Below are 13,832 nucleotides of genomic sequence, written 5' to 3' on the forward strand. Positions count from 1 at the left end.
CTGGTAGCTTCAGTTAAGTATAAGGAGAACAAATCCTTCACACCCTTTTATTTTCCTCTTACACTTGAATTTATATAGTGCCTTTCATGAATGCTGGATGTCTCAAAGTGTTGAACAACCGATGTCAAACTTTCAGAAACACAGACAGTAATTTTAACTCTCACATTCGGGTCAGTTTGAGGAAAATTGGAAATAAAAATTCTAAAAAGTTTAAATTCAATTTGAACACACGCATATCCAGTTTTGTAAGAGGTGTGTGACAGGGCAGGCTATCATGAGGTGGGTCATTAACTGAAACGTCTAAGAAGGCTGCACTTTTATCATTTTTAATTTTACCTAATGTCAGCAGGTTTCCCATGTTTGGGGAACCTGATAGGTAAAAAGAGGCAAAAAGGGCTCAAACCATTTATACAGAATTACAGAATAGTTACAGCGCAGAAGAAGGCCATTCGGCCCCAACTTAGACTCTTCAGGTAAGCATCATTACCTTGCATCAATTTCCTGCTTTCTCCAGCAGTTTGTGGGCCAGCAGGAATAGAAGCATTTCTTCCAGCTTGAGCAAACAAACCGCAGATGAGGAGGCTGCTGAGGTGGCTCTGATTTTCCAAGGGCAGTTCAAAATGGAAACACCCTAGGAAGGGTTAAAAATTAATAAAACAGACAGACCGGGTTACTCATATCCCTACTCACAACACCCTCTCTGGGAAAAGGGCCCTTTAATTCCAACGGCCATTCAGCCTGCCACAATAAGACCATCTCCATGGAACTCCGCACATGGTGTCATGGTGTCACATGGTGAGAAACTACTCCTTCACTGGCAAAATTCTGGCATGGTGTGAAAAGTCACCCAAAATAGGTTCTTTAATTGCTTAAGTTAACTGATTGAGTCCATTGAATTGACAACTGATTCACTGACTTTCCCAGGCCTCAGAAACTGTCCCAAGAGCCATGAAAGTTTGGGAGTTATCTCCGCCATTTGCCGGGACCTCCCATCTCCTATCCCACAGTCTAAGGCCCATAAATGTCAGTATTAAGCATTCGCCAGTCATATAACTCTTCAAAGGTAATGCTTGTTTTCAAGTGTACAGCTAGGTCAGGAAGAAGAAGTGCTGATCTGACCTTTACAGTTCATTCAATCAATTACGAGCCATAATTTTGAAAACGAGAAAAAACTTCTATCTGTCTGGCTGTTGTATTCAGAGACTTGAATTAAAATGCCACAGAAAACCACTGGAATGAACTGGGAGCAAATTGGGACTTTCTGAAAACTTTCACAGATCTGGTTTTCATCGAAGTAGAGTTGAGTGTATTTCAAGTTCTGGAATTAATTATGCAATTGACTGAACAGTTTGACAAGTGCGATATTAAAGTGAAATATAATCTGGTTCTCTGAAGGGTGCTTTAATTCTTATTTTAATGGCCCAACGCCAGCCAATTCCCCTCCAATCTGCCTCCAGGGTTTCCCCCTCCCCCACAACACCAGCTGGAGAGATAGGCCCCACCATTGAACAATACCTGGGCTGCAGGTGGGAACATTCAATTGAGGGCTAATTATATTTAACAGGAACGTTCAAACAAGAAGACTGGAGTACTAAAACCATTTCAATTTTTTTTTGCATGGCATTACGTTTTACTTCTGCACCTTCCGGTATTTTGGACCGTACTACCTCGAACGATTGGAACAACAGGTGTATGAGAACATGTGACACTCACAGTTCCCAACAAGTCAACTTGACACATGCATCATGTGACACCTCATCACTGCTGTTTCCCACAAAGTCCCTTCCAACACCACAAAGTCTCTACCATCACAAAAACAAGTGGGGTTGGGCAAAGAATACTGCCTTTGCCTGCAGTGTCCATTTCCTGAGAACAATTTGTATCTTTTTTAAATGTGGTAGAATTACAAAGTTATATCGTCAACCTGATCCAGCCAGTGAAAATGACTTCTTTCAATGGTTCACTTGGAAGATGCAGTGTTCTGAACACCACCAATAAAGTATCCCTTTGCCTTGATATTGGAATGGGTGGTATTTGTAAATCTCAGACTGAAGATACAGTAAAGAAACCCACAAAAACTGCAGGACTCAGCCATAAACAGCTGTCAGCTGATTGGAGGTAACAGAGAGCTGTAGTCACCAATGAGAGAAGAGAGAGACTAAGATTGGAAAGAAAAAACAATTACCATATCAAACAAAATTAGTCCGATAAACTTCAAATGGAATGCAATCATTCATATATATGTGAGATCTAAAAAAGTATACTTTAATCTTGTTCCAGAGAGTCATTATAGCAATAGAATTAGAATGACAGCGCTGACTACACATTTTTTGCATTATTGTTTTATGTTTTTGCATGTTGTTCTCATTTGTAAATTGTAACTAATTCAGAAAGTTTTATAAGTTGGGATCTCAAGTTTATTTTTGTTTCAATTATTTTCTTCTTGCAGGCATGCTTGACCAATGTCATCTACTTGCAATACCTTCCGAAGCTGTCCATGTGCAGACTCTGTTTTCAATTAAAAGACTCAGACAAGAGTATGTGGCACATGAGAGAATGCAACAAGTCTGGTTAAAGTGTCACACAATGCAGTAGAGAAGCAGCAACAACCAGAACGGACAAAGATTACTTTCAGGTGTGAGTAGAAAGGAGGTAGAAACATTTATATAGAGCTGAAGTAGACCACTCAGTTTGATTTGAATGTGTATGATCTTTTCTGTACATGATTTCTTTTCCCCCAGCACCTTGCATTTTTTTTAAATGTAAGACAGCAAAAAGAGTAAGGGAGAAGGAGGAAGGGCTTCTAGAAAGGCAAAGAAGGGGAGGAGAAAATCGGGGTATATAAGAGGAAAGGCTGGATAGAGTGTTTTTATAAAAGAAATGGCTGGGATAATACAGTGAGAGAGCAAATAGTAAATAAAAGGCAATTTGAAGCAGCATGATGAAAGAGCACATCTTAACAAGCCTTACATGAGAAACAAAAGATCCTTGAAAATTGATGCATGTGTTTTTAGCTGTTGTCCTCTGCCCTGTTCTAACTTTTGACCTATATGTCAGATCTCACTGTCCTCACACTGCGAAAAACCCATTAAATCAATTTAATAATGTGAATTTAACTGCTCAGTATCTCGTGATGCAATGTTTAAAAAAAGCATTAAGTATGGAGTATAGTTGCTGCTTAAAGAAAATCATTTGCCCAACTCTTTCACTGCACACACGCATGCAAAGACACATATGCCCATTTAATCTGAAGTCAATCACTGAGCAGATCAAGATCAATTTGCCAAGAAAAACCTTGCTTGCATCAGGGGTTGTTCTAATCCATAATTTACTTTTCCACTTGAAAATGCTAGACCTGGCACATAGAAACCACATGCTTCAAACTGCAGAAGCACAGTCATTTTTTAAAAAACATGAAGCCAAATATTTAGCAATCAGAATTTTTGTTCATGCAGTCCAAGCTTTCTTGCCAGTACTGTCTCTGCACTGCGGTAGAGAGAGAAAAACATGTACTATCATTGCAATGGAAGAAAGCATTTAATTATAAAAGGCTAATTGTCTCACCAAGTTCGATCTCCCACCGATCTAAAGGTCATACACAATCTATCCTATCTCCAATACTTTTAAAGTCCTGAGAAGCATCTCTGCATAAATACTGATTTCTAAAACCAAACTCTGAAATTCTCTTTCATCTTTATATCTCTGCTATCAAACTTTAAACACATGCTCCTGCTCTGCCTCAAAAGACAGGAACTCGCATAGCTTGTGCATATCCTATTGTTTCACTCGAAAACTATTCCAAGGATCTAGCATCTTTACCCAACGTTTAGTTGCTTTTCAATTAATTGAAGGACCTTGCTTTTCCTGATGACCTGTTCTGTTTAACCTGCCTACAATAATAATTTTATGATTCACAGGGATTCAGTGTCCCATGATTCACATACATATACAGAATAATGCAAAAGCAATAAGTTACAAGTCAAAAGAATTAGCCATGCTGACTGCTCTGCATGGAAGAAAAAAATTCCTTAATATTCTCCAAATGCCAAGTATTATCATATGAATGCTTAACCCATTCATGTTACATTTCCCTTTTCACTCTTTCATGGGAACTCAACAGGGTAATTCCAAAAGTCTGAATCCAATTTCAATCTGCCTGCAACCGGTCCACCCAATTTTAACAGAGGTGGGTTAGGGTAGGGACAGCATTTATATATGTTAATGAAGCTGCACACCTTAATAGAAAAATTGAACAGCTGAAAGATGATAAAAATGTTTGGATCCAATATTAAGGTGCATTTCCCACAGATTTGTACAGGAAGATTGCACTTGCTCTTAAACCACATCATTATAAAACTAAAGCATGTATATAGGAGATGCAAAAATAATCCCCAAGATTCGCAGCAAAATTATAATTAAGGAATTTAGTTTCAGCAATGAATGAAGTACCAGAGGTTTTGCAAACAACACTGAAGTCATCTAATAGACACTCTTTCACCCATTATATTTAGTCATAATTTGAATGGTGGAATTGCAACAGATGATTGTATATCATTTTTAATCTCTTTAGAGGAGGTTGCATACCAGTGACAGAAGTTATGTTGTGCATCTTTCATGAATCTATGGATAATGTCTTCACAGAAGGATTAGCCACCTTGCCAGATTTTAGTACATGTCTGGCACTAAATAGAAATAAATATTTTCTATTAGAAAGGTGCTGGTATTTTGTTCCTCTTTCGTAACTTGCATCAAGAAACAGCAGCATTTTACACCCCAAAATTGCCCACTGCCTTTTCTTTTTATTTGTTCATGGGACTTGGGAGTCACTAGCTGACCAGCATTTATTGCCCATCCCTAGCTGCCCTTGAGGAGGTTGTGGGGAGCTGTCTTCTTGAACCGCTGCTGTCCATTTGATCTAGGTCTATCAATTGAACGTTCATATTCACATGCATATTTTTGTTATTCTAACAAAGACGTTAAGAGCTACAAAACCAAAGCAAATAGATGGAGAGATGTAAAGAGGTGGAACAGGCTTCTTGTGATGAATAACCTACTTCTGTTCCTTTTTTTAAATGTTCTATTGCATTGATAGGGGAGCCATTAGTTAATGAAGATTATCAACTTAAAGTCCATTTCCTAAGGCTTCAATGTGAAACCACATTCAGAGGGTCAACGACAGTGATTCTCATTCTTTGCCTTTGTCCATCTCTTCACTTCTTGCTTGTCCTTCTGTGTAGCTGAGATCACAGCCTCTTAATTGTTTGAACTCAGAAATGGTCACAGCCTACTCATAAATGATCATTATTGAGTGCCCATGACTGACAGCAGTCAGTATGTTATCTGTCAGGTGCTACTCTTTTCTTCATATTTCCTTTGCCCAACTTTGTCCCCCATGTCTTACATACTACGCTGCTCAGCTGCAATATTATCTTACATTGGGGCTACACTTCAGAATTTCTTCATTGGTTGCAAAGTATTTTGCCACATCCTGTGTACGCTGTATATGAAAGATGTTATATCAATGCAAGTCTTGTTTTCCTTTTGACTCCTTGTAAACGGGAAGCAAAAGGACAATGAAAGACACTGGAGCTAGATTCGGATTGGCAAATCTTAATTGTCACATGTTTCAACTTTTTGCAGAGCTTCACTGAGAAATACGCATGTAAATAATTAATCAGCACCAGAATTGCACCATAACGACTCCCTTATTCTCAACTCCCCTTCACAGGCAATAATAACAGAAATGTATCTTACTGACTTACTTTGATATCAGCCACTGAGTCTGGGACAGTCTGAATCATGTCCTTCGGCTGAACTGTAGGATGTAACAACAGGACAAGCCTCACAATTCCTGTATGCAAAGAGAAAGAAAGATTAGACCAACAGGGAGATGAAATCTTCTACACGTGTAGCCAGGTTAATTAATAATCCAATGCAACAACAAATTCAAATGGTGCCAGCCAATTGGGTGATCAGATTTAAAGAGAACAGATTTATCTCTGGAAACATATATTTGAAATGGCCAGAAACTGATGATGTCAGTTATATTCCAGACTAACCTCAGCACACTGAGCTTTCCAATATCATAAATAGCCCAATGACATCAGATGTTTTGAATAATAGAATCATTTTGGGTTAAGGAACTTGTCCCGGGATTTCTCTTTAATTTTACATAAACAGTAGACATAACCCATACACATTCTGGAATATTTGCAAATAGAATAGGACATTGAAAAATAAGTGAGTAGTGATTTTGACTCTTCTGGCAACATAATCACATTGGGGAATGATTGAATTGTTGGGGCCAATCCAGTTAAAACTGAATGCCTGTGTATTGCTCACAGATCAAACTTGCTATTGTTTTGGTGTGTCTACAATACAAGTGTGTCAATCATCAAAGCCATTTATGGCTAGTTTTTTAGTGAGATGTTAAATGCTAGCCATGACTTAAGAGCAATTTATTTGAAAAGTTAGAGAATAAAGAGATCAGAGAAACAAATGATTAAGAAAATGAAGCCATTCTTCACCCAAAGTCATAGAGATGTACAGTACAGAAGTAGACCCTTTGGTCCAATTGGTCCATGCTGATCAGAATCTCAATTTGACCTAGTCCCATTTACCAGCATTTGGCCCATATCCCTCTAACCCCTTCCTAAAGATGTACCCGTCCAGATGCTTTTTAAATATTATAGTTGTACTCATCTTCACCATTTCCTCTGGCAGCTCATTCTATATATGCACCATTGTCTGAGTGAATAAGTTAGCCCTCAGGTGCATTTTAAATCTATCCCCTCTCACTTTAAACCTATGCCTCTAGTTATGGACTCCCCTACCCTCAGATAAAGACCTCAGCTATCTACTGTATCCATGCCCCTCATGATTTCATAAACTTCTATGAACTCATGCCTCAGCCTCCAATGCTCAATGGAAATTAGCCCCAGCCTATTCAGCCTCTCAGAAACACAGAATGTTTCTAAGAAGGAGTTAAATATAGATTTTAGGGCTAAAGGGATCAAAGTGTAAAATGGAGACAGTGGGAACAGGATACTGACTGAGATGATCAGATATAATCATACTGAATGATGGGGCAGGCTCAAAAGTCCAAAAGGCCTACTCCTGCTTCTATTTTCCACTTTTTATTCAGCAATTAAAGGGCAATTGTACCACTCAGGTTATGATTAATGTGACTTTATTCTATTCACTTACTTTTCTTCTATATTCTTTAATTTGAATGAAACACTGAAGGATACATTTTTCCTTTCCGGTGTATGTTAAAGATTCTTTGTCATTATTCTAAATGCAACACGATAACTCCTCCACAGAGCTGCAGAATTGACCTTAGATAGGACTAGAGTCGAACCTCAAATGGGGCATTGGGTACAGTTCAGGGAACTGTAATTCAGGAATGAGGTAAATATACAGAATGGATTATGGAAATGTTTACGAGAATGATTCCAGGAAAGAAAAACTTCAGCTTTGACGATAGATCAGAGAGAGTGGGTCTATTTTTACCCAGGTAATAGAAGGCTAAAAGGAGAGCTGATAGAAGTTTTCAAAATCATGAAGGGTCTGGGAGGAGTACATCAGCAGAAACCATTCCAGCTCGTAAGGAGATCAAGACCAGAGAGACAGATTCAAAATGTTTTGCAAAAGAAACGCTTGCACTACCTGTAATTGTGGTGGAGGTAGGTTCAACTGAAATGTTGAGGAAGACATTAGGTTATTATTTAAAAGCAAACATTGTGCAGGGCAACAGGGAAAGAGCAGGAAATTGGCACTAAACCAAAATGCTCAGAGAGTTAGTGCAGACACGATGAGTTGAATGTGTTCTGCACTATAAAAACTCTGTGATTCTATGATTTTATCCTCGTCCTTAATCATCCCTCAGTCAATATCCCTATTATATGATCATACTGTTTATGGGGCCTGGCTGTTCCTATACTTCAACAATAACAACACTTCGAAAATCCTATAAGGGCTACCAAGCATTCTGAGATGTCCTGACGTTGAAAAAAGCACCACAATGATACAAAACCTTTTCTCAATTTCACTGACAGAACAAAACCGAATTTTGGGCCATCCAAAATGGAGACTATTTGTGAATGTAGTCCATGCTAGAGCATCTTCGGACCAGAAGCCTGATGAAATAATTTGTGCATCTTGCCTTTGTTCACCCTCCTGCAGGTTCTCCACCCAATCTAGGAGAGTGGACAGGGTGACCCAGCTAATGAGGGATCTCAATTTGAAGGGATGCCATCAAGACTCACAATGGTACTAGTGTGTGCCATTTCCAAACCAATGGGAAGGATAAATGAGCTGAAAAATGGAGGAAGATGTCGACCAGGCTTCTCCTGGTTCACAAATTTATCCTGGAGGTGACATTCATTTGGTGAGTGCTCAAAGGGAAGTTCTATTCTCTAGGGCCAACAAGACGAATCTAGCCAGCCTCGTTAAACCCAAGCTGCAAAGGCGATGAACCGTTAAAGTGTAGCTCCTGTTCTGGAAGAGTTTGGTAAGGTGCATTTCCTGCAATTCTCTGTACCCTGGTGTTTTGTAACATGGCACTCCTGTAACTGACTCAACTTCCCATCACAAACATTCCGTTCGCTCCAGCTTCCTCCTTCAGCTCAAAAGATGGCATTCCCACTCACCCACTTCCACCAAATTTTCAGTCACACTCCTCAAACATTCACCCTCCATCCTCAGCAATCAGTTCACCCCTCACACTTGTAAAGCTTTGCATTCTGAAATCACAGGAACAAAGAGTCTCCAATTCCAGGGAGAACACACAGAAAGTCAAAGCCACCCTGACTGTGAGGGAGGGGAAAGTCCTGGAGATTGACAGGTTGGTAGAAGCATATTGCTGATAGAGGGATAGGGGAGATGCAGGGTAATGGTAGGTATTTAGGCATATGGTGAGCCCCACATTGAAAATGAACAGAAGTAGGTGCTAGAAAGAGGTACCACAATGGAAATAGTGAGCAGCAAATATCTAAGGATGTAGGTGAGTCCAAGCTCTGCTCAGCTGGGTACAGATGCTGAGTCTCAGGGGATGTACACTAATGTAACTCATGCAGTACAGTGGAAAATACATGTGCTTCGGTCAGAATTTCCAGAGGCAGTCCATGCCCTTGCACAGAACACAGAGGAGAGAGGAGTCCATTTCTAGCTTTATGTCTGTGTTGCCCAAGCTATTCCCTCTGATCATCACCTCCATTGACAGAGTAGCCAAGCTCACCAGGCCACCAAGTTCATGCTGATCCATCTCAATGGCCTGCACTACCTGGCTGTCAGTTTCCACCTCAGCGCCTCAACTTCACACTGTGCTCTCCCGCTTTTGATCAACAGAGAAATGCAGCTAGGTCCTCAGAGGGAAGAAAGGGAAAGGACTAATGGAAGTTTGTACTTTTCATTACTTGTGCTCCCCACCTTAAACGTTGTCCCAGAGACTGACACCTGCCCCGACTGGATTGAGCCTGCCCCTGCGTGGGTTGACATGGGGCTGTCTTTGACAGGGGTCCTCACCTTCTCAAATGCCCAAAAGCTGTCTGCCAAAGATGTCATTCTGGGCCTGTGGAAAACGTGTAGGGGTAAGCATGACCAACAGCCCTATCGGTTTGACTTGTCACATGCAAGTCAAAACTGAGAGAGTTGAGGCCTTTATAAGCAAGATTGGGTGACATGGCAGATGTGAATTACTGCTGGAGCTGTGGGCCCTGTTAATCTGAAGGAAGTTGCATCTCATATTCAGAGATCAAAGTTACTGCAGTATAAATATATGCCTTTAGGATTATGGAGCTAAGGTGGGTGGATGTACATTTGGTTGATGTACAACCACGCATGATCTAATTGAATAGCAGAATAGGCACAAGGGGCTGAGTAGCTTACTTCTGTTCTTTTGTGCTACTACATAATGTAAAGTAAAGCATTCTGGTACATGCTGAGTTTATAAAAGATACAACATAACAACAAGTCCATCTTCCTTCATAACATCCTCAATTCACAGAAACAAGTCACAAAACTAAGGCTAACTTTGTGAGGGTACTAGTTTTATTGAAAGTGTCAGTAGCCAACAGGTAAAATTACAAAAACAACATACAGTTCATCTTCTTTTGTCTATTAAATTCTGACTGGTTGACAAAGACATTATCAACTGTACATAACGAGGGCATTGTGAATTATTTGAAATTTGTAGACAAAACATAATTGGTGCCTGATTTAATGCAGCTGAATTTTTTTATAGACCAGCACTGTGTTTTACCACATCATTTTAGTCAAAAAAAATCCTTCATTGGAGAAATCTGTCTCAGCAGCAAAGTGTAAAGTGTGGAAAATGATTTCAGGGAAGGCTGCCAGAACTGGTGTCTTTTTTTTTATTGAGAGGATGAAGTGAAGGGCTGAGGCCCATTATATGGAGCACCACCAGAATAATATGACTCAACATGACGTAAATCAAAAATTGTAGTGCTACTTTAAAATTGGACTTGCACCTTTAACATTGATTATAGATGAATAAAAAGACTTGAAGAGTTTTGGAGTTCTGAAGAGAGTCCTTAAAGAGTTTTGATGATTAGGATTAGGACTAGAGATTGCTTTTAAAGATTGATCCCTTGAAACTCATGCAGTACCATTAAATTCCTTGGGCTGGTGATCTAGTTTGGAAGTATACAGAAGGGTTAACTTGAAAATTTAATATAATGCACTTCACTATTTATCAAGTCACTTGGGAACAAATTTCTTCTCAGTACTATTAACAGTGATGATGTACACATCAGTATCATGAACATTTTGGGAATTTATGAAATAGCAGAATTGCCCCTTTAATGGTGACTGATAGGAAAGTAGGGCAGAAGATCATTGTGCCTGCCTCATTATAGCATTCTTTCAAGGCACTGGCATCATTCATTGTGAAATACATTATCAGCCACTAAAAGATGGTGATTTTGCTGCAGTGGTTAGACTTTTTCTTTATATATGACCATTTAATAATTTTTACAAATTTTTTACACCATTCCATAATATAAATTAGGCTTTTATATATTTCTAATAAGTGAAATATCAGGCATTCATAGCTGAAGACTTAATTGGAGATACAACTGATTTTATAGAATTACTGGATGCTATTGGAATTGTGTGTATTGTGTAACTGTTACATTATTTAAATTTGATACTTACATAACAGCAATTGTTTCTTTTTTCAACATCATACATATTTGAAACTTTGCCAAGATTTTAAATGTTGTTACATAATTGTGGCATTTTCATGGTACTGAGTCATAAAATACACCATCTTCCAAAGGGCATTATTCCATTATGCAAAATACTAAAGAGGTCCAATTTCTTCCAATAATTGTCCCTTAAGCTCAATTGGATGACAGTTCATATTTTCTAGGCAAGTTTCTCTTTTATTAGCAAGGTTTGTTAAGTCTCCAGTTCCTCTAGAAAGTCAGAAAAAAAGATCGGATTTCTTTTTAAACCACCGAATTTTTTTTTCTGAGTGAGGCACTAACATTTACATAAACAGTAAAATATGATATGTGGCATCCACACCTTAAGTAAGCTAATGGACCTCTCATGATGTTAGTCACATGAAGGTGAAAGCTTTCTCTAATGACATCACCATTGTACTGCAGATGGCAATATGTTCTGCAGCTCCAGGAAAAACAAGGTTTATTAAGACCAGAAAATATATTTGTGGTTAAATAAGTACTGGATGACTTTATGCCAAGATCATTTAGGAAACTATAGACTACCCAGCTACCAATCTCTTACGTTTCTCAGGATGTCTTTTGTTTCATAATGGACTTTGGAAGTGTAACCCAGAAATGTAAATGGAACATTTGAAACACGAAGGTAAATAAACCAGGTGAAAGTTCTCACTATTAGAAGATTGAATCAATTCAAAAAACTATAAGGCATCAGAAAAGAGATAACAGCATAAAACCGTCCCTCTTAGACAATAGCATTTGGCACTGGGAAGTAAAAGTTTTGGTATGCTGTTATGGAAATACCAAAAATACATAATGCAAATGAAAGCAGTACCATCCATTTAATGTTAGTGAAGGGACAAATGGCAGACTGTGAGGTCACATGTGGGGAAGAGGTTAATTCCAATCAGGTCCTACCCAGAGGAAAACCCAGTGAACAAAAGAAATTAGAAATAAAATACTGCTCATACAGGAGCTCCATTTGAGGTATTGGTGCCACTCACCAATTATACATATTTTCCTTCTGGGTAAGCAGGAAACAACTGGAACAAATGTCAAACACATTTCTGCATCCATGTTAAATGCCAACAGTCCATGTCTGACCCATTCTGGACAGGAGAAGGAAACAGAGCAGGGTAAGATTAAAAAGCCCTCAGCATTCACCAGCTTGCAGGTGGAAAGGGAGGATCTGGGAAGATGTGTAAGAGAGAGAACAGATCTAGGGAAGGGGAAGCCACTAAATCATAGAGTCATAGAGACATACAGCATGGAAACAGACCCTTCGGTCCAACCCCTCCACGCTGACCAGATATCCCAGCCCACTCTAGTCCCACTTGCCAACATTCAGCCCATATCCCTCCAAACCCTTCCTATTCATATACCCATCCAGATGCCTTTTAAATGTTGCAATTGTACCAGCCTCCACCACTTCCTCTGGCAGCTCATTCCATGCACGTACTACCTGCTTTCTTAGAAGGAGCTGGAAGAGCTCACCTGACCTTCCTGGTCCCATTCAATAAATGGTCCCCCTTACCTGAAAAGTACCTTTGTTCTTTCACCACCTGTTATCTGTTTCACTGAATGGGAGAGCCACAGTAATATGCCCATTTAGGAGAGTTAAAATGGTATTGATATCTCATTTAAATCATAGTTGACCCATTCACATAAATTCACGATTTAGTCAGGCATATCACTGACATTCAGCTTAAATTTGGAAATGTCGGGAATGGGTAGAATTCGGAGTGAGTCAGTAGCTGAGTCATTTTTAACTATCAGAGGGTTAGATAGTCTGGCGCACTGACCTCTACATCGCTGAAGCCAAACACCAACTCGAGGACACCTCTTCCTACCGCCCCCTTGACCATGACCCCACCCCCCCATCACCAAACCATCATCTCCCAGACCATACAGAACCTCATCACCTCAGGAGATCTCCCACCCACAGCTTCCAACCTCATAGTCCGGGAACCCCGCACTGCCCGGTTCTACCTCCTTCCCAAGATCCACAAGCCTGACCACCCTGGCCGACCCATTGTCTCAGCATGCTCCTGCCCCACTGAACTCATCTCTACCTACCTCGACACTGTCCTATCCCCCCTAGTCCAGGAACTCCCCACATACGTTCGAGACACCACCCACGCCCTCCACCTCCTCCAAAACTTCCATTTCCCCAGCCCCCAATGCCTCATCTTCACCATGGATATCCAATCCCTCTACACCTGCATCCGCCATGACCAGGGCCTCCAAGCCCTCCGTTTTTTCCTCTCCAGAAGTTCCCAACAGTACCCCTCCACCGACACTCTCATTCATTTGGCCGAACTGGTCCTCACCCTTAACAATTTCTCCTTTGAATCCTCCCACTTCCTCCAGACCAAAGGGGTAGCTATGGGCACACGTATGGGCCCCATCTATGCCTGTCTCTTTGTTGGCTACGTAGAGCAGTTGATCTTCCGTAATTACACCGGCACCACTCCCCACCTCTTCCTCCGCTACATTGATGACTGCATTGGCAACACCTCGTGCTCCCGCGAGGAGGTTGAGCAATTCATCAACTTCACCAACACATTCCACCCTGACCTTAAATTTACCTGGACCATCTCTGACACCTCCCTCCCCTTCCTGGAC

General features: G+C 40.2%; 1 protein-coding gene across 3 annotated transcripts in view; it reads right to left on the reverse strand.

The window, feature by feature from the left end:
- erg (ETS transcription factor ERG) overlaps window positions 1-13,832 on the reverse strand; it is a 269,795-nt gene that overhangs the window by 207,759 nt on the left and 48,204 nt on the right. For all 3 annotated transcript variants that reach the window (XM_043701336.2, XM_087992514.1, XM_043701331.2), the window contains exon 2: window positions 5,763-5,851. Coding sequence is in view for 1 of the 3 variants with exons in the window: in XM_043701331.2 (XP_043557266.2) it covers window positions 5,763-5,801 (39 nt within the window). In the remaining 2 variants the exon portion in view is untranslated. The remainder of the gene's footprint in view (window positions 1-5,762; window positions 5,852-13,832) is intronic.

This window comes from Chiloscyllium plagiosum, unplaced genomic scaffold, assembly GCF_037043375.1.
Source record: "Chiloscyllium plagiosum isolate Xiang-an unplaced genomic scaffold, Cpla_swu_hap1 HiC_scaffold_12, whole genome shotgun sequence".
In the NCBI taxonomy this organism is placed as follows: Eukaryota; Metazoa; Chordata; class Chondrichthyes; order Orectolobiformes; family Hemiscylliidae; genus Chiloscyllium; species Chiloscyllium plagiosum.